Here is a 27,128-nt window from a genome sequence, read left to right on the forward strand (position 1 = left end):
AGTAGAGCATAATACTGTAATAATCATGAATCATCAGTCAGCATTATTCACACGGCGAGTGTCCAGACCTTTGAGCTCATAGAATACTTCGACACATTACAAAGGTTACGATTGTTTGTGTCTTCATACGAGTGATGCGAGCAGATTTACGTGTTACACCATACAGCCCAACATCTAAAAACTGTCTCTATACATTATCGGGGCTTTTAGGGCAGTAGAACCCTGCGATACCCTCATACCCAGCAAACATTCTGACCTCCTAGAAAAGAGGGGCATCAGGGGAGGAGAGAGGGGGCATCGGGGGGGGAGAGAGGGGTATCAGGGGCAGAGAGAGGGGCATCAGGGGAGGAGAAAGGGGCATCGGGGGGGAAAGGGGCATCAGGGGAGGAGAGAAGGGCATCGGGGGGGAAGGGGCATCAGGGGAGGAGAGAGGGGGCATCAGGGGAGGAGAGAGGGGCATCAGTGGGGAGAGAGGGGTATCAGTGGGGAAAGAGGGGTATCAGGAGAGGAGAAAGGGGCATCAGGAGAGGAGAGAGAGGGACTGGACAAACTAGACAGTTGTTGAGGTTCTTAGAAGGCCTATCGTGTTGAACAATATAGATTTAGCAAACCCTCCAACATTTCAATCCTCGAAGCTGGACCCTGTCGTTTGGGGGCATGGATAGAAGAGAGTCTGGGCCAGAACTATCCACCCAATGATGTATTAAACAGAGCCTGGATATGATGTCATATTGTGAACCTCTTCGACCATGATCACCAGTGCCTGCAAAAGCAAGACAGTTGGCAGCACTGTTCTCTTTGAAAAAGGACAGTTGGGAAGTACGGTTTAGAAAAATCAGAATACTTAGTAAAGAAGCCGCTACTCCTTCTGTGTTTCGGTTTAATAACCACATTCCAGAAATGCTGAATTCTGAAGGAATCCGGCCCAAAAAAAACCAAGGTGCAGAACGGGAGAAATAAATAGGCTTAATTACCATGGAACATAAAAAGGTTTTGTTTAAGGATTAATGTTCAGTTCCTATCGCGTGCAGAAGAAAATATTGGCTTCTGGAAACAGCGAAAAGTTACAAAGTTACCATGTCGGGCGACGTTTGGATGGTCTGGGGGGGCTGGAGCTTACTTTCCAGAACTTCTTAGAATCCAGAAGGCCGCGTGCAGTTACATTTAGTACAGATTTCTTAAAAAGTTGTGAAATTGGTTGTTTTATGACTGTAGAACCCGGTGATACCCTGCAAACATTGTGAACGCCTACAAAAAGGGCATCGGGGAAGAAAGTGGGGCATCGGGGGAAGAAAGTGGGGCACTCTCTGGCACTTTAAGGCCGGCAGCTGCCTAATGACATAAGCACAGCCGACAGACAGCACCTTAAGAACAGCCCCGGAGGGAAAAGAAATTGGACGGAGGGGCCACATGAATTTAGTGCGGACAAGGTACCCATGGTCAGGCCTGTTGAAGGGGTTAAGGCATGACTAAGGGAAATTTTGGCACTGAAGGTGTTAAGCTAGTGGCACGTGCAGGGGCCAGAAGGGAGGGGGTAATTACCCTCCCTTGGGGGGTATATAAGGAAGGGTCGTGGCCTATAGGGGCAACCATTTTAAAGAAAATTTTCCCACCCATCCCTCCCCTGTTTTGGCATTCTGCCGGGTACTCTGGTTTTAAGCTGGTACGGTGCAGGAGTTAACCATCTAGGTATGGTTACTTGTGGTGCACAGAGGTGTAAGTGCAGAACACTCCAGGGGCATGCGCCTCTGTGAATCGTAAGGTCATGTGACTGCCGCGCTGGGGGACGCCGGCAGTTTCAGCAGGGATACAGGTGGACACGCCCATACCAGCAGGTTACTGATGTGGTTATTAATTTGGTTATTAAGTGGTTATTAAAATGGTTACAATTGGTTATGTTATTTATATATAGTGTGTCAAATTGGTTGTGGTAATAATATTTGACACTTTGTAACATGTTAATAAAGGTTGAGTGTCGCGGTGCTGAAGTTATTTCAAGTCCGCACCGCGGACAAATAATTCCATATCTGACATTAATAAAGCTTTTAAAATAAAGAAGTGTCTCTTGTTTTATTTGTAAAGAGGTACCGAAACTGGACGCTACTACATTCATGCTTTTATGCTCACGTACCATGTCCACCCGGTGCCGGATCAGCGTATGCAGATCGGATGCGTATGAATCGATGTTGGGCGAATGGCCAGCTTCTCGTTGTCCTCGCTCTACAGAACAGAGCCACAGACACAGCTCTGAATTTTGTCCGAACTAAAAGGTCAGGAAATGGAAACGTTGATTTTATGGAGAAAGAAGACTGTATTTGAGAGAAAAAGTTTTATTAACAGCAAATAATTGGACGGATTTCTCTTTCATTTGAGGACAGAAAGGACCGAGCACCGAGAAAGGACCGCGACTGAGCCAGGCTCACAGACTGAATGCTCATGGACAGGGCAGAAGCTGGGTAGTCCTCAGGACGAGGCGCTTAGCAGGATGGCCCTTGGACAGATATCGCTTGTTTGGATGGCCCTTGGACAGATCGCTTGTGAGGATGACCCTTGGACAGATCGCTTGTGAGGATGACCCTTGGACAGATCGCTTGTGAGGATGACCCTTGGACAGATCGCTTGTGAGGATGGCCCTTGGACAGATCGCTTGTGAGGATGGCCTTTGGACAGATCGCTTGTGAGGATGGCCCTTGGACAGATCGCTTGTGAGGATGGCCTTTGGACAGATCGCTTGTGAGGATGGCCCTTGGACAGATCGCTTGTGAGGATGGCCCTTGGACAGATCGCTTGTGAGGATGACCCTTGGACAGATCGCTTGTGAGGATGGCCCTTGGACAGATCGCTTGTGAGGATGGCCCTTGGACAGATCGCTTGTGAGGATGGCCCTCAGGCAGGGCGCTTGGCAGGATTGCAGTTAACGAGGCCCAGCTGACACCATCAGAGCAAGAGTTCCCAAAGCCGTGAGAGCGGCCACTAGAGGCTCCAAGTGGAAATGGCCACAAAACCAGAATAAATCAGACAGGAGCCTGGAACGCAGGGTGGACTCGCACCCAATCCACCTTTGTCCCTCTTGCAATGAAGGCTTAAAGGGGATCTGTGTCCCAAAGGGGCAAAAAATCTTACAAAACCAATCAGCGACATAACAATAGGCGATCCTAAGAACCGGCAGTTTAGATGGCGGCTTCCATCGTATGCACATTAGGCTGTCTTCTAATCCATATACGGGAATATATTTTATTTTAATCTGTAAAGACAGACAAATGGGTTTATTTAGTCTGTAAAATGAAGATTTGGGAAGTGCATAGCGTGGCATCGCGTATCGTAATTCTTCCGCAACTTGCTATTTAGTAAATATACCCCAGAATAGAAAGCTGCGATTCCATTGAGTTATATTTTGTTTATTCATATTTTTTTTAGAAATAACATGCAATTTTTTTTTACATTTTATAAATTATATATTCAATTCTAAGATAAAAAAAAAACAAAAAAACCTGTATTTATTGGAATGTCTGAATGGTGTAAACAATAACAATTACATCAGAATCACGTTCTAGATTTGTTGTATGCCAGCAATATGAGATCTGATAAGCCGGGGGTCCGTGTGATATTCAAAGTCCTTATTCCGAGCGCGGGTCCTTCAGATAAAGGTCAGGTGCTTGTCGGCCGGGACGTTGTATTTGGTTTTGTGCTCTTCGAACAGTTTGCAGAGCTCCTCCATGTACGTCTGGTGCATCCGATCAATCTCTTCAGCCGACGGGTTGGAATTTTCGACGACTTTAATGGGCTTTCCAACTGGAACGGACAGCAAAAGAATCTTATTTACCGTATCTTATAATATAACGTTATATATCCAGGAAGAGACCGTGGCATGGCAGGACATGGACAATCTTTACTGTATTTTTTTTACTCTTTTTCTAACTTTTTTCTAATAAAACATTTTTAAATTTTTTTTTAGGAAAATGTGTATTTTTTTTTTTTAAACCCATAACTATTAATTATTTATTTATTATTATTATTATTTAAGTTATTAATTCTAAAATAATACTTAAAATTATTATTTTTTTTAAGTATTTTTTTTTAAAATAATACTTACATTTCCAAAATACTAATAAAAAAAAAAAAGATCGATGTATCTGTAAAGGCTAGTGATTATTTTATTTATATTTTTTAATCTATTATTGAGAATGTTTAATTTTTTAATAATAAAGCAAAAAAAAAAAATAAAAATGATGTTCAGAGTTCCGCTGAGATTTTTTTTTTTTCTATTAATATTTCACCCTTTTCTAGGTAAGTCAGCCAATGACGTCCCATCTGGACAGTTTGCTGATACTATTAATAAAGGCGAAGAGACACGATCTGCTGAATACGCCGCGTACGATGAAGAGCGCGATTAGCGCCGATCACACGGCCAATGGTTTATCCATCCATCTAAAGCCAAGTCCCCGGGAGTAACCGCGTGTTAGGCGTGTTGGGAAGGACTGCCGTGTTCCTCACTAATGGTGTCGCTAATGACCCACGCGGTGCTCTCTTGCGCTCTCTCGGCAACTAATTGCGGATGCCTTAAGTAACGGACAGACTCATTAAATGACATTTTTTCTAGAATTGTGATAGTATGTTTACTAACACTCAGTAAATCCAGGCTCCCAGGTCCCTCGATAGGACATTCTGCAGATGCAAGCATATCTCCTACGTGTGTCCTCATTAATCTACTAAATACACCTCCCAGCTGTCCTTGTTTAGTTTTACCAGTCCCTCTTTGCTCCACAAATCCCATTTTCTCCTCTGTCCCCTCCTTCATGCCTTGATACCCTCTGTTTCCTCCCCGGTGCCCCTTTTTCCTCCCCAATGCCCCTCTACCCTCCTCTGTGCCTCTTTTTCCTCCCTTGACACCCACCTCTCCTCCTCTGAGATACCTCTTTTCTTCCCTGATCTCCTTCTCTCCTCCCTTAATGCCTCTCCCTCCTCTTCTGATGTCCCTCTCTCCCCCCCTGATGCCCCTCTCCCCTCCCCTGATGCCCCTCTTTTCTAGGAGGTGAGAATGTTTGCTGGGTATGAGGGGATCGCAGGGTTCTACAGCCCTAAAAGCCCCGATAATGTGTATAGAAACAGCAGGAAACGGCTTTATACATTAAACGGGGTAAATAAACCCCATTATTCTTCTAATAAATGCCCCCCTCAGTTACACAAATAGCTATAAAAATGGCACAAAGTAATATAAAAAGTATTGGGAAATTTGTGCCCCTAACGACACCCCCTAAAATAAAAGCCCCCCTCTCCAGTCATGTTCTGGTTGATTTGTTCATGTATACTGTTTTATACTAGAGTTACAGTAAATAAGCTAAACAGTATCTTGTAATCATATATATATAAATATATATATATATATAGCTCCGCGCATGCACAGGCACCCAAAAAATGCACCATTTGCATATCTGTAATATCAGGTTCAATTAAGCTAACGTGGCCATAAAATGTGTCCAGATCCCCTTGATACTGAAAGTGATATATATATATATGAGATGTATATACATTTAAAACCCTGACTTTTTTTTTTTTTTTTTTTAAATATCTTCACTTTTATAATTTCTTGGGTTTTCCAGAAAAATAGGCGCTAATTTTATAGAATAATCAGATATTTTAATATCGGAAAGGAAGAATTACTGGAGCTACAGAAGGCCAAACTGAAGCTGGAACGTGTGCCCCGCTCAGCTTCCATTGGCTGTTCCGCGTTCCAATCTTAGAACCTTGAGATTCGATAGAAATGCATTCATTTCATAGATACTTTTGTCCTTTCCAAATACTTCAGTCCCTCGTTGGAAATCCCTGGAGTCGCTCCGACTCACCTACGGTCCATATGGGCTTTCTGTAGGGTAAGAGACCGAAGCTGTACTGAAAGACCCCGCGAGCGTGGAACAGCGGCAGCGCCACCCCCATGGCTTTCTGGAGCTTCTCCTGTATGAATCGGAGCCACGAGCCCTTCGGGTTGTCCACCTGGTCGAAGAGTTCGTTTTCCCCAAAAGAAAAAACGGGGACGAGAGACGCACTAAAAACACGAGAGAAAAGAACAAAAGAAGCGAACGAATTATTATTATTCATTCGTTTAGAAAGGAACGGTGGGCGTGGCTATCTTTTCAGGGGTGAGTTTGGGAGAAGCGACCCCCGTAGAGGATTCAGGGTGGGCTTTAGTTTGGAGGAAAAGCGAACAGCGGATTGGGGGATTAATCTATTGAGCTATGACATCATTATGATGTATCCAATCAGGTTGTCCGCATCCTGCGTTGTTGGTATACTGGGGACTCTCCAGGTTTGACCCGGAGTCTCCTGGTAAACCTTGCTCTCCAGGGTCTCCAGTGTTTCGCCAAACTCCCTCTCCCTCCACTCCCCATCCACTAAGGGCCCCTTCAAGGGCCCTATCACTATATAAACTAGCCACACCCCTTTATATAGCCACTCCCCTTGAAGAAGGAGATCTCCAGGTATCCCCACTTGGTGTAGAAAGAATCTTAACCCCGCCCTTACAAAGGCTGCCGGAACCAATTAACAACATTCAGCAACTTAACGATAGGGGAGGGATAACTTGTTGGGGAGGAATAAACAGGTCCTTATTGAAGCATAAAGCATTACCCGTGTTGTATCGCGAGTTTGACAAATCCCTTTCTGTTTTTCAGCAGTAGAGTGTAAGCTCCGGGTCGGGCATCCAATGATTCTGGAGCCCCGCCCACCGCGATTATAACGGCATTTCCCTTCTGTTTATTCTGTAGTAAATAAGCCGCGCTTTCTCGATCTGATGGAATGAGACCTAAAAAGACAAATATTCAAATATATATAAAATAAATAAAAATAATACATTAAAAAATACAAATATTCTGCATCAATTTAACTTTAAAAAAAAAAATAACGTTTTAATACAGTGTCCCAGCAGAAGTGGTAGATAAGTGGAACAGCCTCCCAGCAGAGGTGGCAGGGTAATACAGTGAGGGGATTAAACATGCATGGCATAGACATACGGCTCCTGAATCTAAGACGAGACCAACGACTGGTTAAGGTTTGAGTCTTTACAGCAGGAGAAACGGGGGCCGGATAGGGGCCAATCGGCCGGGAAATTTTGTTTTACTGTGTAGGATTGAGAGCTGTAGGTGATTTTTGGTTATTATGACGGTTGGGAAATGTTAGTAACCGAGCCACGTCATTAGGTGATGTTTGTAGGCTCGCTCTGTCCCGGCGCCCCGTTGAGTTGAGTGGAGACTTTTCTAAAAGACGCCACCGAGGCAGAACTCAAGAGTTTACCGCAGGCTCAGTGTGAAGTCAATACCAAACCAAACTTAAGCTGAAGTGCTCCTCACCTTCCCACGGCTGCACCCCGGGGGTCGCTGGATAAAAAGCAGGTGTGGCAGATCAAATAGCGTTACATAGAAACTCAGACCCTGTCGGCGGATTGGCCCTATTCGGCCCCCGTCTAGTCTGCCCGTTTCTCCTGCTGTAAAGACTCAAACCTTAATCAGTCGTTGGTCTCGTCTTAGATTCAGGAGCCGTATGTCTATCCCATGCATGTTTAATCCCCTCACTGTATTACCCTCTACCGCTTCTGCTGGGAGATTGTTCCACTACCATTCCATTGTATTGTGCAAAAGAATCCATGTAAGAATGAGTCAGAACACTCAGAGTAAAGAATGTATCTTCCCCTAATGTGTTACTAAAAACAAACAAACATAAAAGGTTGGCATAAAAGTCCGCCTGGCAAAGTGCAGGGTAAAGGTACAGCTCGGAGCAACTTGGCCTGGGGAGACCAACGGCTTCGGCGTCAGGAGTTAAAGGTCCGTAAGAGCGACTCTATTGGTCGCCGTCAGGGGGCTCCACTGGCCTCAGCCAATGAAGGGCAGCTGCGTAAAGGGCCAATATGGGAAGATGCGCGTTAGTCGTGAAAATATTTATTTCTGCATTTAGATTCTTTTGGTAACATTTCGTTTTTTTTGTGAATTTGCTTACAGCTTATTGACTAAAAACCCAGAATGCGTTAAGTTGGATCTCCTGGTTATAGAAATGGAATTTTTGCTAATCGCTGGACAAACAAAATGTGTTGAGCCGCGTCTTCCCATCACAGGAATTACCCAGAATGTATGTATTTCTGGTGCTTTGGGCTGCGCATGCCCTGGGTTCGGTTCTCCGCTGATGTCACACTAAGCTTGTTGTGATTACTTTTTATTTCGAAAGTTCTTACCCCCGCTCATAATATAATCCCTGAAAAACGGAGCTCGGAACCAGAGCGGAAGCATCAGGAGATACGGAGTGATTCCGGGGAAAAGTTCATGAAATCCCGTCGCCTCTGTGCAAAAATTGGTGAATCCCCCGGCTATCAGAACCCCGTGGGGGTGCGAGCCAAATATATAGTTCTGCTGCGGGTCCAAGTCGGCGGTTTTCACCAGCTGCAATACAGAAAACACAACAAAAAGACTGAACAATACGATATCATAATAAGTATAATAATTCACTGAGAGGGTGGTAGATAAAGGGAACAGCCTCCCAGTGGCAAAGGCTTAAAAAGTGAGGGAATTGATATGGGTGAATTCAATTTTGGGTGACCTTCCCTGTTTGAGCTGCTGCTTTATGGCGATGCTAATGAAGTCCGTTCCTCCATAGACTTTCATTAGTCAGAGAGTCCGGCTGGGTGATTAAGACTGAGCCATTCTATTGTCCCCCCACAGGCAGTATGATAAGGAGTCGGGGGGTTTAGTAGATCGGGGGTCAGATAACAGAGCGAGAATCATACAAACGGCTGATATGCAGCTGCCTAAAAACATTATATTTTGGGGCAAAAAACTACAACTGGGGTAAAACAATAAAAAAGCAATATTTATGAAATAAAATATTTTGAATTTGATGCTAGGAATAAAAGAATTTGCTGCGATATTCCCTTTAACCACTTAAAACATAGAAAAATGTATACAACAAAATGAAAAATGCGGAAAAAAAACAAGCATTTTTTTCCCGTCACTTGTTTTTGTCGCCGGAGATCATCCCGCCCAGGAATGCGTTAATCAGCGCTGACAAAGGTCGGTTTCGTGGCAGCCCCCCCTCCCCCGTATCACGTTATTTCACGCTCGTCACATCGATAAAGTAACGCGATAGCCATACAGGTTTATTGATCTGCGCTAATCTGCGGGAGATTACGGCAATTTAACAGATATGGTTGGTTAAAAACAAATACAAGTCAGAGACAAATATTTATGTTTTTTGCTTATTAGAAAAAAATCAAAATGCGATATTCCTCTGATTCACCCAAAAAGTGCTTTTTAGTCTTTAATTCTTTATTTTTCCATTTCAAAACAAAATGATCTCAAAATAAATCTCGCCACCCGCCTGTTTTCTGGGAACACCACACTGAGCTGATGCTTTATGGCAATGCTAATGAAGTCCGTCCCTCCATAGACTTTCATTAGTCGGAGAGTCAGCTGGGTGATTAAGACTGAGCCATTCTATTGTCCCCCACAGGCAGTATGATATGGAGTCGGGGGGGTTAGTAGATCGGGGATCAGATAACAGAGTGAGAATCATACAAACGGCTGATATGCAGCTGCCTGAAAACTTTCTATTATGGGGTAAAAAACTACTACTGGGGTGAAAAAGAGCACAATATTTTTGAAAACGATTTTTTCTGTGATCCTCCTATCACACTGAATCGTAACAATGTATGGTTAGAAAGCTAGAAAAAGACGTGCTGTATGTTGATGACGTTCAATGGATCCAAAACATCCCTAACTGCTTTGATTCAGGTGAAGGAAACAAAGGGGAACGGATCCTTCATAACCCCCTAGGTAGTGAGCATAAGCCCTGCATCCATGGGCTTTAAATTTTCCCTTGTACCCCTGAATACCCTTTTTTTTTGCTAAAATTTAACCCACTTTGCATTCTACCTGCTGCCAGCCCCACTACAGGTTACGGATTCCGTAGCTTTACGGCTCCTCTCTGTTACCCCCCCCCCGCTCTCTGTTTAAGGTGGAATTGTGTCTCTGCCGGTATTATTTGGAGTCCTGACGGATTCCTGGTAATCGAGCAGCACGGATTTCTGATGACCGACGCGCTCTACGCTGCTCTGTCGAGTTAAAGTCAAACTATGAATATAAATAAACAGGTCGCCGTCTTACGCCATCGCGCTCTAATACGTGACACATTCAAAACAACGGGAACGCGGTCTGGGTTCATTTACAGTTTGCAGAAGCCTCCAAAAAAATTATCATTAAAAAAAAACTTACTGTATCCAGACAAAAAAAATATAAAATTTAACAAAAAAAATCCCTGGTTTATTATTATTATTATTATAATTATTATTATTATATTGTTTTATTATTCTATTATATTTATGTGGTTTATATGATGTAAATCACGTAATAGAACGTAAATCGGGTAAATCTCCCTCTCGCTGCAACAATTTCATGTAAATAAAAGAAAATGACTCCCGCTGGAGATGAGCAGAGAGAGTTTTTATTGCCGATCTACCGTATAAAAGATTTCCCTGGATTTGGGTAAAACCAGGACACCCACCCTCTGCGAAATTAATTGTTACCTAAATTTGTTCAAAAGCCTTAAATGCCCCCGAGGCTGTTTACTTTGCTCATAAAGTTCAATGACTGATTAACGCTGCCAAAGTACCGGGCTCAGGATGAAACGAACCCGGGGGGTGAAATAACAATGACGTGAACACAAAAGTGTATAACAATAACATAAAAACAGAGCGGTCCCTTTAAATTACATATCATATGATAACTGAGTGTCCCCTTTAAATTACATATCATATGATAACTGAGTGCCCCCTTTAAATTACATATCATATGATAACTGAGTATCCCCTTTAAATTACATATCATATGATAACTGAATGGTCCCTTTAAATTACATATCATATGATAACTGAGTGCCCCCTTTAAATTACATATCATATGATAACTGAGTATCCCCTTTAAATTACATATCATATGATAACTGAGTGTCCCCTTTAAATTACATATCATATGATAACTGAGTGTCCCCTTTAAATTACATATCATATGATAACTGAGTGTCCCCTTTAAATCACATATCATATGATAGCTGAGTGTCCCCTTTAAATCACATATCATATGATAGCTAAGTGTCCCCTTTAAATTACATATCATATGATAACTGAGTGTCCCCTTTAAATCACATATCATATGATAGCTGAGTGTCCCCTTTAAATCACATATCATATGATAGCTGAGTGTCCCCTTTAAATTACATATCATATGATAACTGAGTGTCCCCTTTAAATTACATATCATATGATAACTGAGTGTCCCCTTTAAATTACATATCATATGATAACTGAGTGGTCCCTTTAAATCATATATCACATGATAGCTAAACGGTCCCTTTAAATTTCTATGTGGTCTGCTTTGCAAAAGCAGCCAATCAATGGAGAGAAATGTTGAACCACGGAGCAGGCATTCCACTGCAACTCTGGAGCTGCAGCTTCTCCCTAAGATAATTCATTCTACTTTCCAGGTTTAAAGAATCCAGATGAAGTGACTTAGACCACCCTCTAATACGCATTATTTTATAGTAAAGGGGCCCTTTAATGTAAGTAATTAGTTAGTGCACTTTGATTATGGAAATTGGCATTAATACGGCAATAACATGAAAGGGTCTTTAAACGCCCCGCCATGAAGAACTGCGCTTTTGATTATGTTTGTTGAGGTGCTTCACTAGAAGTCAAAAAGTTAACCCCTTAATGACGAAGCCGTACATGTACGGGCTCAAAATGCATTGTTTTCAATGGGTTTAAGGACGGCCCATTGTCCTTAAGGGGCACAATTTTGATAACGCATTTCGCAATGCTGAATATTTATCTCTATTTTCTCACATTGATGTTCCTGTAACTTTTTGAATGATCCCACGTCCGAGCCATAAATACTTAAGGAGGTAAATATTTATTATGGCTTCAACGTGAATTTTGAGGAGCTCCCGCGGAATCGTGCAGCGGGGGCAATAAACGTTATCTAGAAGATAGCTCGGAACCGTATGTTCTCGATAAACGATGCACAGCTTGGGATGGAGGGAGATCGGGGAGCGCGCCGTCCGTCCGCTTGCTTACATTTAATGCTCATGGTCACTGTTTTATTGAATTAATATCCTCTTCTTATTGGTTAATGATTGGCCCTTCAGTTACTACACGCGTGACCATGAACTCTGTTTAACCAGAAAACGTGGAAATAAACATGTTTTTCTTGGGCGCGCTTTACCATTGGGCTCTCGGCTCTGTTTAATGTTTTACTCCCCGCTTGGTCCAAGGTGATCGTTGTAGCGGAGCCGCGTTCCGCTGATAATACCTCGTATTTCTAAAATCCGTAGAACCAAAACAAGTTACGTACCTCTGCCCCGCACCCCCGGCCCGCCCAACAGAGACACGACGTTTAGAAACACCCTGTTTGGGAATGAAGCTGCCGCGTTATCGGCAGGACTCGGAACGCTCGAGTTGGACCCAGAGTCTCCGGGTAAAGAGCTCCTTCCCCGAGTCTCCGGGATCGTTTCCTGTTTCCTCTTTGCCCGGTCAGGAGAGCGACGAGTGGTCATACCAACTCTCTGCTCATGCTGGGCAGACCCCCAGCTCACTTTCTTCTCCCACCCAGTTCCTTTCCATTAAAGTTTTTGTTAGGTAACCCCTGTGTGTAACCAGCCTTGCCCTCGTGTGCTGTTTTCCCCACCCCACAGGCATCTAGGCCCATCCCAACCCAAAGCCCCTTCCCAAGTAGAGGAGGAGTGCTGGGTAGCCCATCCCGGAAAGTTTTTTTTAGGTATGGTTTTTCTTGTCTCTGCCGACAGGTTGGGTTGGGGTCACTCTGTAGGGGGGGGGGTCATGCCCCCCCCCGATGCACCAATTATTAAATGGGTCAGGTGGGGAAATCAGAGATCTGCTTCATAACTGACTCATTTACATACCTCCAAACAGTCTCAGTTTTTGTGGCAGAGTCCTGATTTTTGCCCAGTAACCATGCGTTAGAGGACCCTGTGGTAGGAAGGCGCCACACCTCTGAAAGAGTAAGAGGCAGGGTGGGAAGGGCATGGAGGGAGAACTGCATGAGCAACATGGATAAGGGGAGGGTGAGACAAAGTAAGAGTTTGTAGGTATGTGTAGGTGTATGGTGTTAGACTGGATGCACACTGTTTTAGTGTGTGTATGTACTGTTTATATGTGTAAGTGCATGGTGTTATAGTGTGTGTGTGTATGTACTTTATATATGTGTAAGTGCATGGTGTTATAGTGTGTGTGTGTATGTACTTTATATATGTGTAAGTGCATGGTGTTATAGTGTGTGTGTGTGTAAGTGTATGGTGTTATAGTGTGTGTGTGTATGTACTGTATATATGTGTAAGTGTATGCTATTAGAATGTATATGTATGTATGTGTATGGTGTTAGAGTGTGTATCCATGTAGGTGTTAGCGTGAGCTTGCGTGTTAGTATGGGTGTTGGTAGTGGGGGCACTGAAAGAAATACTGCAGCTAGAAGCTAATAACCCTAAGATCACCGTTGAGAACGCTGGAATATGACATCATATCCCGGCACTTAACTAAATGGACAGGGCATGGAGTTGAGAGCCGGGTGGCCACTGGGACCCTTCCCTGGGTCAGGCCTATGGGATCCCCAACCAAAATACACTACTGTGTGCTATCAAAATATTATTCCATCAAGTTAGAACTTCTCCCCCGATTTTGCTTAAAAAAAACATTTTAAAGAAACTTCTTTCATCTTTTTTTATCAAAGCAGAATTTGCTTGAGTTAACCTTTTCAGTGCCAGGAAGGTGTCGCACCCACATATGGCGCTGGAAGATGAAATAAGAAAAAGAGCTTTTAGTATAAAAAGAAAAGTAAATAATTCGATGTAAACAGAATCAGGATACTTGACAAACCAATTGAAGATAAAGAAAGCTTAGCAAATGATTTTAGGGACGCTTGGCTTGTATTCGTCTGCCAAAGACGTAAACAGATTCTCAGCAGATCAACAAAAAAAAAGCCAAATATTTGCTTCCTGTTCTGGAAATGTGGTTATTAACCCAAAACGCGAGCATTCCACAGATCTCTGTATTACGTTTTATTAAGCCTGCAAACAAGCAGGGAGAGAGGCAGAGAATGAGAGAGTTGATAAGGAACTTGGAGAGGGAGTGAGTCCGCATGCATACACGTATGTAAAAGCTAATGTGCGTGTGTTAGCGTGACTGTGTGTGTATGTGTTAGAGTAAGTGTGAGCGTGACTGTGCGTGTGTTATTATGAGTGTCAGTATTAGCAGGAATATGTATTTGTCAGTCTGTGTGTGTGTGTAAGTATAAATGTGTGAGTATAAGTGTGTGAGTATAAGTGTGTAAGTATAAGTGTGTAAGTATAAGTGTGTGAGTATAAGTGTGTAAGTATAAGTGTGTGAATATAAGTGTGTAAGTATTAGTGTGTAAGTATAAGTGTGTAAGTATAAGTGTGTAAGTATAAGTGTGTGAGTATAAGTGTGTAAGTATAAGTGTGTGAGTATAAGTGTGTGAGTATAAGTGTGTAAGTATAAGTGTGTGAGTATAAGTGTGTAAGTATAAGCGTGTAAGTATAAGCGTGTAAGTATAAGTGTGTAAGTATAAGCGTGTAAGTATAAGTGTGTTAGTATAAGTGTGTAAGTATAAGTGTGTGTCAGCATTAAAAAACCAAAAACTAAAGAAAACATTTGTGAAAGTGTGTGTTATGGCAAGTTAGTGTGTGGCTGCAAGGGCAAGTGTGAGCCAGTATGTTTGTGTGTAAGGGCAAGTGTGAATGTGCGTGCGTATATGTATGTATTTTGATAGACTTTACACACTTTTTCTGTTATGGGCCTTGATTCACCCGAACACACCTTTACTCCAGGGGCCACCCGAACACACCTTTACTCCAGGGGCCACCCGAACACACCTTTACTCCAGGAACTACCCGAACACACCTTTACTCCAGGGGCCACCCGAACACACCTTTACTCCAGGGGCCACCCGAACACACCTTTACTCCAGGAACTACCCGAACATACCTTTACTCCAGGGGCCACCCGAACACACCTTTACTCCAGGGGCCACCCCAACACACCTTTACTCCAGGGGCCACCCGAACACACCTTTACTCCAGGAACTACCCGAACACACCTTTACTCCAGGAACTACCCGAACACACCTTTACTCCAGGGGCCACCCGAACACACCTTTACTCCAGGGGCCACCCGAACACACCTTTACTCCAGGGGCCACCCGAACACACCTTTACTCCAGGAACTACCCGAACACACCTTTACTCCAGGGGCCACCCGAACACACCTTAACTCCAGGGGCCACCCGAACACACCTTTACTCCAGGGGCCACCCGAACACACCTTTACTCCAAGGGCCACCCGAACACACCTTTACTCCAGGGGCCACCCGAACACACCTTTACTCCAGGGGCCACCCGAACACACCTTTACTCCAAGGGCCACCCGAACACACCTTTACTCCAGGGGCCACCCGAACACACCTTTACTCCAAGGGCCACCCGAACACACCTTTACTCCAGGAACTACCTGAACACACCTTTACTCCAGGGGCCACCCGAACACACCTTTACTCCAAGGGCCACCCGAACACACCTTTACTCCAGGGGCCACCCCAACACACCTTTACTCCAAGGGCCACCCGAACACACCTTTACTCCAGGAACTACCCGAACACACCTTTACTCCAGGAACTACCTGAACACACCTTTACTCCAGGGGCCACCTGAACACACCTTTACTCCAGGGGCCACCCGAACACACCTTTACTCCAGGGGCCACCCGAACACACCTTTACTCCAGGGGCCACCCGAACACACCTTTACTCCAAGGGCCACCCGAACACACCTTTACTCCAGGAACTACCTGAACACACCTTTACTCCAGAGGCCACCTGAACACACCTTTACTCCAGGGGCCACCCGAACACACCTTTACTCCAGGGGCCACCCGAACACACCTTTACTTTAGGTGTTTATTTAGTATTGTTTTACATTAAAAAAATTGACAGTCTTCCTAAATCCAGCAACTGAGTCCACCCTGAACCCCGGTGCCATAACCCGTGTATGTGTGCTAGCGTACAATGCTAGGCCGCACACCAAGGATGTATGGTGCTGCTGGTGGGGACTCGGCGGGGACTTTAGTATTAATTCCTCTTTATAAGGGCTGTCAGGGGCCGTTTCCGGTCCCTTTAAATAATTAGGAAACAATGTTACTACGCTCCAGCTTTGCACATTAATAGCTACTCTGTTCATCTGTTATCACAAATGGAAGTTTAATACCCGGCCTACTCTAATATTTACCCCCGGGGTAAAGCGATAAATGTATAAAACATACTTTGACATGCAGCAGTGTGGTCTTGTCTTCAGGTTCTGAGGGGCATTCACCCCACATCGGGGTTTTAAAGTATTTCCGGTCATCTCTGTCCCACCGTTGCTGATATGTTTGTACCGCCTGTAGTTTATTTTTATTTGTTTTCTGTCTTTTGTGATCGCCCTAATGTGAAGAATGTTGGATGTGTGGGTTGTCTGTGCGTGACCCTGCTCACATTGTTGGTGGTACGCCTTTATGATACCTTGCTATTTTCTTGTAAGCCATGTCTTCTCCGTATAATAAAGAAAGCTAAACAAACAAAACATACTTGGATGTTAGAAATGATCAATCGCTCACCGGCAAATAAAATGGAAGTGATTATCCCCGGTGTTTGGCGCCACCTTGTGGTCATATTCTGTACTACAGCATCATCATCTTTCTGTTAAATTGGAAATATTTACTTTACTGAGAGGGTGGTAGATAAGTGGATCAGCCTCCCAGAAGTGGTAAAGGCTAATCCTGTGAGGGAATTTAAATACACATGGGATAGACCCAGGGCTCCTGAATATAAGAAGATACCAAGGACTGATTAAGCTCAAAGGGGAAATTTTTTCCTATTTAAAAGAACAATGATCCATTTGTGATTCTACAAGAAATTATATACACATTTGGAGTCACTAGCCCCCCCCCTTGGTATAACCAGGCAGAATTGGCCTTAATCTTGAAGTATAATGGCTATCATTAGCTACTCATTTATGTGCCCATCAAAAAAACGTTCTCCCCACTTCTCTCCCCCCTGTTTCTCTCCCCCCTGTTTCTCTCCCCCCTGTTTCTCTCCCCCCTGTTTCTCTCCCCCCGTTTCTCTCTCCCTTTCTCTCTGTTTTCCTCATTCTCTCTCACTTCTCTCTATTCATCTGTCATTATTCTCTCTCTCTCGACCCCCATCTCTTTTTTTGTCACCACCAGTTTCCTAAACATACACGATGGTCGTGCCTTACTTTCCCACAATGACAAGGCTACCGTATCCAGTATATAGAAGGATTACTCCAATGCTCCATTTCAGCCGTAGAAAGCCCCAGTCGCTCTCTTTTTTCCATCATGCGCAGTTCTCGGTTCTGGACGACATCTCCTATGATGACACTCTCTGGGAGAGCCCAGCTTCCAAGACTGTCACAACAACTTGGGGACTTTTGGCGACTATGAGAAGGGATTGAAAGCTTGCGCATGCATGCCTAAAATACTAGTGCAAATCAAACACACGTGCAAATCAAACACACGTGTGCGTGCAAACATGCCTGGTAGTGCTGCCTGACGGCAGACAGACGCGATATAGCGGTTGTAAATAAATAGCATGTTTGTGACATGTACAGTATGACGTTGAATAAACTATATATATATATATATATACTGTAAATTATAATATAAAATGGAAATATATATATACTTTATCCCAAAGAACAAATTAAAATGAACTATTGATCTGGTACTAAGAATCTGGTTCATAAATTATATCAATAGCAGATTTGGGTAACACACTTGGCGAGTGACTATATAGAATCTTCACGATTAAAGGGTTAATATTTCAGGAGTCTCAGGTTCAGCTCATTTAGAGATCTCCCAGGTTTGCCATCCAGGCAGCTCGGAGATTTGAGTTCATAAAGGTCATAAAAACATGAATGACGTCACCACCGCCTACCACTAGGTGGCCCTGTAGCACCTGTCCCATCCTGAAGAAGGAGACAGATTGGCCCAGACCGCAGGCGTTGGTTGAATTATTTAATTATTTCTGTCTTGTGGGGGGTTTTTTGCCCCTTAATGTTTAAATATAAGGAATGCGACCCTCGAGGGCCAAAAGCTGACAGTTTTCGATCTCTTCTACAGAAAAATGAACTTTATATGTTTTTTAACGATGGACTCGGTGTTATCCCAAATAATCCATACAATATACAAGGAAAAATGTATGGAAGGTATAGATCAACAGGTATGGATCAAAAGAAAATGGATTTTGAGTTAGTTTTTACTGAAAAGGGGCGTAAATAATATCTCTTTGTAAAAGTTGGAATAATTAGGAATTGAAAGAAAAAACCTTGGTAGCGTTTATACCTGAAACAATATTACTGTCTACATCTATATAATTAAAAAAATAATTAAGAATATATTTCAAAAATGTCACGTACCAGATCAACCAAAATCAGCATATAGTTTGTAACAGGGAGCAGATGTCTTGATGGGGAGGAATAATCACAGAGAGCTTGGAAACAGGAAGTTAACTTGTATACATATTCATTTGTTTGTAAACACCATTGTGCTTTTTTTTTTTTTAGCGAACTGTAGCACAATTTGGGAAGCGACAAATACGCTTAAATGAGGGTTTAAATTGAAAGCTTCTAGAACTCGGTGCGTGATTTACGATGTGTAATACCCGGAGACTCCGGCCAAGCGCTCATAAAACGATAAAATGGCCTTTTCTTGGGGGAATAAGATAATAAAATACAGACGAGTCAGCAATTAATGCGGGTCACAGATCAATGGGGGGGGGGTCGGATTCTTTGCTGAATAAATGATCTTTATAAATTATTATTGTTCTTCTGGCTGTGTTTAGCGGATAAAGCCTCTCCTCTGCCGCCGTTGCCCTCTCACGCCGCAGGTGGTCTCCCTGGTGGGCCGGCTAGTTCAGAGATCTGTGTGGCACCGGATTGTATTTTAGTTTACTGAGCGGGTAATCAATGAACGATGACTTTAATGAGACACAAATCACCGATCGGATAACAATTTGTTGGGTTCAGAAATGTTAAAAGTGAGACCGATCGATAATATCAGCGATCAGATAATAAAAACTAAAAAAGTGTAATGTAAAAAACAATAATAAAATATTTATTTTTATGTACAATGTGTGTGTGGGGTGGGTGGGGTGTGTGTGTGTGTGTGGGGTGGGGTTGTTACCTGTATGATTTGAAGGACCTTCCTCTCGCTTTCTCTCTCTATGATAGTTGTCAGTTATGGGAGGTGGAGGGGGGTCATCAAATCATAACGATCCGATCACTCCTATTGGTCAGGAATGATCTGATCGCCGTCACTACACTCTCTTGATTGGCTCTGCAGCAGTTTGCCCTGCTTGTACATGCGTAGCTGGCTGGCACTCTAGTCGAAGGCATCATTGGGCTCTCATAGCGCAGCCTCTGCAGGTAGTGAATTCCACATCTTTACTGCTCTTACTGTAAGGAACCATTTTTGTTGCTTTAAGTAAAGTTTCTCTTGTTCTTTGTAAGTCCTATTAAATATCACACGAAAGGAGACGGGTCCAGCTGAATGAAAATAGAATTGGCTCACGCTAATGCGTGTGAATGGATGCTGCGGACCCCCACCACTTACATTCCAGCGTCTCACAGATATCATTTCATTCATAACCTACACCTGAGTTAAAGTACAGAAAACGACTTTGCTTACTGTGATTGGGAAATAATCTCTCATGTATCTCCAGACCACGCTGCTCCTGAGGAAGTGGCTTCTTCTCCCGCCTTGGCTGGGGGTGTCCCAATCATAAAACCAGTAGACTCCGTACAAGACACTGATAATCCAGAATCGGGTGAAGAGGAGAGCGATGAAGATGATGATGCAGGTCTGGGCTGTCAGAGAAGCGGAGAGAAGGAACGTTACGGCGGAAACTCGGGACCCATGACTTAAAATACTCCTACTCCCACTATTATCAGCCAGCAACATCATTGGTTGGGCAGTAACACGGAAAGAGCGTAATATAGACTGAAACTCACCGAAATTATTAAAAAAACATGGAATGGGTGAAATAAAAGTCCTGTTTTTTTTTTTATTCTTGCATACCCTCACCTGAAACGCGCAAACCTGAAAGCGGGAAGCAACTCACATATTAACGGAACTGCGGGTTGTTTTGTGAGTGTGAGTGTGAGTGCGTCGAGTTTAGTCAGTCGAGATAAAAGAGATAAGAAACCATAACGCAAGTGACTTCATTTTTAGTGAATAGACTCCAAAATGATATTTAGCTCTGCATCTGTGATGACTGTACATACGCGGCTGCACAGCTATATATATATATATATATCTCATTGCAGGTGATATATTGTATTCTGGGGTGGAACTGAAGGCAGTCTAGGTGACAGCGCATGCACATACACCGTATACATATATATATATATACAACAAAGCAGGAGATGGGCGCACCCCCAGAAAGCAGGGTTTAAAACACCTGTCTGCGGCAGTAAATATTGGGGTTCCCGTCACACTATACGGCCGTCTATCGCCTCGCCTGTCACTACGTCGGAGTACCCCAAGTTTGGCGAGTCCGGTCTAATTTCGTCATGGCTCCAAGGAGCTGAATCAGCGGGACTTTAACCCAAAAGAGACTCTCATCCAACTGAAAGTCTTCACTCCATTAACGAAGCATTTGTGTGGTAAGTGGGGCGCTTAACCCTAAGGTTTGATCAAAACCTGCAAATCTGCACAAAAAAATACATAAGAATTAGAAATGAAAATTGGGGTACTTTGGCGTAGTGGCGGGGTGGGCAATAAATGGCCGGATATTGTGTCAGAATTTAAACAGTTTTTGCTGGGTGTGCTAGGAATTTTTGCTTTGTTTACATGTTGGGCACTTTAGCCGCAGTATGCTTTTAAGAGAGTGCTTTCTTTTCTGTATGAGAGAGATATATGAGAGAGAGAGATGTGTGTGAGAGAGAGAGATATATGAGAGAGAGAGATGTGTGAGAGAGAGAGATGTGTGAGAGAGAGAGATATATGAGAGAGAGAGATATATGAGAGAGAGAGATGTGTGTGAGAGAGAGAGATATATGAGAGAGAGAGATATATGAGAGAGAGAGATATATGAGAGAGAGAGATGTGTGAGAGAGAGAGATATATGAGAGAGAGAGATATATGAGAGAGAGATGTGTGTGAGAGAGAGAGATGTGTGAGAGAGAGAGATATATGAGAGAGAGAGATATATGAGAGAGAGAGATATATGAGAGAGAGAGATATATGAGAGAGAGAGATATATGAGAGAGAGAGATGTGTGTGTGAGAGAGAGTCAGAAATGTGTGACAATATGTCTAGCCGGTGACATTCGACATCGTCCTGAGGGCCGGTTCTCTCGGGGGCTCCCAGACCCTCATTCTGCATTTTTTGGATTGAGATTCATTAGTATTTATGCTATTTCAGCAGATAGAGATAATTATAGAATTAGTTGAGACAGCACCGAGGATATGAAGATAGAAATGATTAAAGTGACAGACCTGTTTTCATGCGCGGCGGAGCTCGTTTTGCACGCACCCCCATGCATTTCACTGCATGCAAATAGGTGCAGGCATTCTGTAGATAATGAACTTAGAAAATAAGACTGCTGTGTCCTGTAACTCCGCCCCCGGCTGCCTCTGCTGAAAGCAGGAAGCATTCCTAGGTACACTTCCTGCACATGCTCAGTAGCACCGCTGTTGAATTCAGCCAATTACAAACAGATAAATGGCAGAACAAATGGCCGGGGCCTGAACTGAAAGGGTCCGGGGTTCAGACGATGCGGATGAACGAGACACGGCCAAGGACCGAGAAAGGTTTGGGAAAATGGCCAGAGGAGACGGAATGAACGGCTCTTATCTGCTGTCAAAGTCCACGTTTAGAAAGCATTCGGCCAATCTACTCTCCCCGTTCTACCAGCTGCTGTAAAGCCTGACACTTTACTTAGTAATTGTCCCCTCACTGAAATGCTGGAAGGCTGTTCCACTTATCCACTACTATTTCAGAGGGGGGGGGCTTTTTAACATCGCATCGTAGCCTCATTGTAGTCCATGGCCTCTTCACCTGACATTCCTCCTCATTCCTCAATTTCAGCACTGGATTTAAATGTCTAATTTAACCCTCTAAATCCTGTTCCAATTTAGTTGACCTTCTTAACGGTCTCTTAGGATACCTCTATGTCAGGGGCGTCCAACCTGCGGCCCTCCAGCTGCTGCAGGACTACATCTCCCACAATGCTCTTTGAGCTAAGGGCCTGGCTGAGGAGGATGGGAGATGTAGTCCTGCAGCAGCCGGAGGGCCGCAGGTTGGACGCCCCTGCTCTATGTCCTTCTTGAGATGGCGTCTCCAATATGGGGCACAAAACGTTAGGCGAGGTCCTCCGGAGATCCTCTAAACCGGTTTGAACCTTTGAGGTCCAGACCGGTCTCACATCCCGGCCGACGCGTTTCTCTTATCTCCGCTATTATGCAATCGGGGGCAGCAACGATCCGGGATTCCTAGCAGCCTATCTCCGGTCATCGGGGCAAACGGAGCCGCAGGTTATTGGCGTTCATTCATAATTTAAAGTCCTAGCCAGAGATCAGGTCTGTCGGCTTCACTTATCAATGATGGGGGGGGGGTCGGTCGGGGGGGGGGGCAGGTCACCCCCCAAGAGGTAGAGAGAGAAGGGCCGGTTACAATGTAACGGGGATGATATTTAGCCAGAACTTCACTTAGGATCGCGGTTTCGAGAGTAAAAAAAATACTTTTTTCCTCCCCAATCTAGAACAGTTTAGGAGTCGCATATGCGCATGCACGCCAGTTTCATCACGCAACGACGCATGCATCAAAAAGTTACGGGGCCTGCTAATTATTTGTCAGAAAAAAGAGAGCCTCTCATATAGCTCTAGTAGCCTATAAAAAAAATAATAATAATGTAAAAATAAATAAATAATAAATAATAAATCTCCAAAGCTAATCCCAACAGGAAAGCGTATAAAGCAAACAAAAAAAACTAACAAGTCCTTTAAATAAAATACAATATTTATTCCAAAAGTAATATGTAAAAGTCCAAAAGAGAGCAAATACTTACAGAAATCATAAATAAAATTATAATAATAATAATAATAATAATGATAAAAAAAAATCCGCCCAAAAAATCTGCTTATTTTTCTATTTCTTTGAATTTTTTGGGGTATTTTTTTCTTACTTTATTTATGATTTCTGTGAGTGTTCAATGCTTTCCTTTTTATTTATATATATATATTCTATTTTATATATTATATATATAGACCGTCTATAGGCCTGGAACCCGTCCGTGATCCTCTCCTCCTCATTGAGTCATTCAAACAACTGGGCTGTTTTTAGGGCAAAAACAATGATTTTGAGGAAAGAATGCCGCGTGTGATGCTGTTCCTGATTGATCGCCATCATTTGGCGAATGCTTATACTTAGCATTATCAATGTGTAATAATAAGCATATTATATCGCGCAGCGTGAAGTCTGCGTCCTTACCCAGCGCGAGGAACGAGAAGACCCACTGGAGGACCGCGGCGGTCTGCAGCCTCCTCTCCAAGGGGAGCGAGCGAGGGGCGAAGTCGATCTTCATGCTCAGCGGCGGCGGCGGCGGCCTCGGGAGGTCTGTGCAGCGCGCGGAGGACACGGCGGCTGGGACTCGCAGGTCCAAAGTCTCCCTGTCGTTACGTGACGTGTTACAACGTTTCAGCGCAAAGCAAAAAAAAAGGTTACTTATTGGTGCTTTGTGTGGCTTTATCAGCGTGAGATAAGCTTCACACCCCGCGGGGAGGACATTTTCCTTATCTGCGGCCTTTAAGCCGGTAATGTTGCCCCGTTTCAGCGTTCCGGGCCGCTGCCGATGGGCTTTTTGTGCACGAGGAGTAACAAGGATTTTAGGAAGCATTTACACCATGTCTTGATCCTTTCCATGCTCCCACTATGTACCCTCATGCACAATGCATCGCCGGTTCCCCGCCGCGCTCCGGATTCTGCAGATCGTCTCCCCGTTTCAGGCGCCGCGCAGCGGACGTCACAGGGACCTTGAAATGTAAAAATAGTCGCCTATTTTTAGCCTGGCGGCCGGAGCAGCGCGCGCCGCGCACGCCGGGGATCCGGATCCTTTCTCCATCTATTACGGTAGAACAAACAGCATTAAATCTCATCCAACCACTGCATTCTATAGCTTCATTTATACATGAAATCATTATTATCATTTATATAGCGCCAGTAATTCCCGCGGCGCCTCTTACAGTCCCTACGTTAGACGGCATTCGGGGAAGACGGCTCGGCTCGCAGGCTTAGAGTAAAGAAAGAATAAAGTGATTACGGATTAAAAGAACGCCGTGTATGAAATAAAACCCGCCAGACGCGGACTCCAGTGGGACGGGTATCATTATTCACTTTTGTTTAATGATCTGTATAATTATTCCTCCCCTGTTGTTAAGTTGCTGGCTGTTCTTGATTGGTTCAGGCAGCCCTTTGGTAAGGATGAGAGACATGTGACCCGGTGGAGTGACATCACAAACACTAGTTGCGGGCTTGTGAATGGGAGGCGGGACTTTTGGCCTATAGGACTCCGCCTAGTGGCCCCATAATATAGCGATGCCTAAAATCAACGCATGCCGCTGTCCCACGCAGATTCACAGAAAATAAGTGTTGACCCCGTAGAAGGAGCATACAAAGGATTCATTCATGGCATTTACATACCACCCAACATTCCAGGTGTCCAAATGGGGACGCGCGTGTTGGGGGTGCGGGGCAGGAGGTGGGGGGTTGGACCAGTTCCGGAGCTGCGGTGGAGGTCTGTTCATTCTTACAGCTCCATGGACTGGTCAGGGTATATCCCCACCTGACCCACGATCCCCCCCTGCCCACAAAAGCGAGACAGTTGGCAGGTTGCCAAAGAACAGGACCGCCCTATAAAACATTGGCCTGTTGGGCGGTATGATACGGTATGATACTATAGAGGTGGAACGGCACCTTTATTTTACTCGATATCTTCTACTCGTCTCTCCGCGTCTCCACAGCTCTGCACCGTGTTCTCCGCTTCTTCATTCTTCCTTCTTCTCCATTCATCCGCTTCTTCCAATCCATCCAGGGGGGAGGGGGGGTTTTCCCCCATGGGCTGCAGAAGTGCTCCAGGTGGCCACGGTAACGCGGCGTATCACCGGAGACGAATGGACCAATGAGAGTAGGAGGAGGGGAAGTTGCCGTGGTGATAACAGCACTTTCAAAACTTTGAGCCACTTTTTATCCGTTGACACTCGGCGTTCAGCGGGGGCGGGGGGGTTATTTAAATTTTTTTTTAAAAAAAGAAAAGGACGATTCTCTGCGGCTCACAAAAAATGCAAAACTATTTAAAAACATGCAGAAGAAGGAGCTGTAACGGATCAGTCAGTGTGTAATGAGAGAGGCAAATAAAGAGGAGACGGAGAAAGCAGCGAAAGGTCGGACACCGAACTCTATTGGCTTCTGTAGAGGGTATTAATATTTCATACCGCTCCTTGTTTAACCCTTTGAGTGGCCGGGTCGGGCACTTCTATGACTGGACGGATTTTTGTAGTGTTACTATGTGATATATATTATACATGAGATGACATGGGGTTAATCGCGGGGTTAATGTGTCCGGTGTGGGGGGGGGCTTCTTTATAAACATGGAACAGCAGAAGTGGGGCCGCCCCCTGGAACTGCTCATCACTGCACACCTCTCATCACACCTCCACGGAACATTCTACCGACCGGGTGACGCATCACGGGTTACAATGTGTCTACAGGAAACATCAGATAAGAGATACATAGATAGATAGATAGATAGATAGATAGATAGATAGATAGATAGATAGATAGATAGATAGATACATAGATAGATAGATAGATATAATAAATAGATAGATAGATAGATGATGGATAGATAGATAGATAGATAGATAGATAGATAGATAGATAGATAGATAGATAGATAGATAGATAGATATAATAAATAGATAGATAGATAGATGATGGATAGATAGATAGATAGATAGATAGATAGAAAGATGGATAGATAGATAGATATAATAGATAGATAGATAGATAGATAGATAGATAATTGATAGATAGATAGATAGATAGATAGAAAGATGGATAGATAGATAGATATAATAGATAGATAGATAGATAGATAGATAATTGATAGATAGATAGATAGATAGATAGATAGATAATTGATAGATAGATAGATATAATAGATAGATAGATAGATGATGGATAGATAGATAGATAGATGGATGGATAGATAGATAGATAGATAGACGGATAGATAGATAGATAGATGGATAGATAATTGATAGATAGATGGATGGATAGATAGATAGATAGACGGATAGATAGATAGATAGATGGATAGATAATTGATAGATAGATGGATAGATATAATAGATAGATAGATAATTGATAGATAGATATAATAGATAGATAGATAGATGGATGGATGGATGGATATAATAGATAGATGGAGTGTAAGCCGCACGCAGTGGCCGCACAGGGTTAAACGTTTGGGGCTGTCTGGCGCTGTGATGTCGGACGGCGGTTCCTGTAATTTAATAGAATGAAAGCTGAGTCACTGTCCATGCGCGGCTCCGGGGGCCGAGGTTCTGTGCGAAGCGCGGTGGCTCATGGGGTTTATGGTTTTATAGAGAACCCAGAAATAGGTTTATTTCATATGACTGTTGTAGCTTCGATTCTCCGGGCTAGGCTTAACTCCCCACTAAAAACCCCCCGATAATGACCCCGCACACCATAAATATGGATGAGAAAAGGCCACAGCCAATTGTATTTATTAGAGTCATTGTCACGCCAAAACCTGAAACAATAAACATCGGTGCATTAACAAAGACAATGACTCACAACTCCAACATGTAAATATATACAATAAACACAATGAACACACCAAGCCTGCCAAGCAATCCAGGTACCAGAACCAAATGCCACTTAAGGAAGGGACACACCGAGATGCCCCCACCCTGACCTGAGGTTCCAGCAC

At 43.8% G+C, this 27,128-nt stretch overlaps 1 protein-coding gene across 1 annotated transcript; it reads right to left on the minus strand.

Annotated features, from left to right (window-relative positions):
• Positions 1 to 3,449: 3,449 nt before the first annotated feature.
• On the minus strand, positions 3,450 to 23,780 carry MOGAT2 (monoacylglycerol O-acyltransferase 2). The gene is made up of 6 exons (XM_053456722.1): positions 23,606 to 23,780; positions 19,802 to 19,980; positions 8,219 to 8,423; positions 6,625 to 6,799; positions 5,844 to 6,043; positions 3,450 to 3,792 (listed from the first exon to the last, which is right to left on the minus strand). Exons 1-6 carry the CDS (start codon positions 23,697 to 23,699, stop codon positions 3,638 to 3,640), a joined length of 1,008 nt encoding a protein of 335 aa, XP_053312697.1. The 5' UTR covers positions 23,700 to 23,780; the 3' UTR covers positions 3,450 to 3,637.
• Positions 23,781 to 27,128: the final 3,348 nt, after the last annotated feature.

The sequence above is a fragment of the Spea bombifrons genome, chromosome 2, assembly GCF_027358695.1.
Source record: "Spea bombifrons isolate aSpeBom1 chromosome 2, aSpeBom1.2.pri, whole genome shotgun sequence".
NCBI lineage: Eukaryota > Metazoa > Chordata > Amphibia > Anura > Pelobatidae > Spea > Spea bombifrons.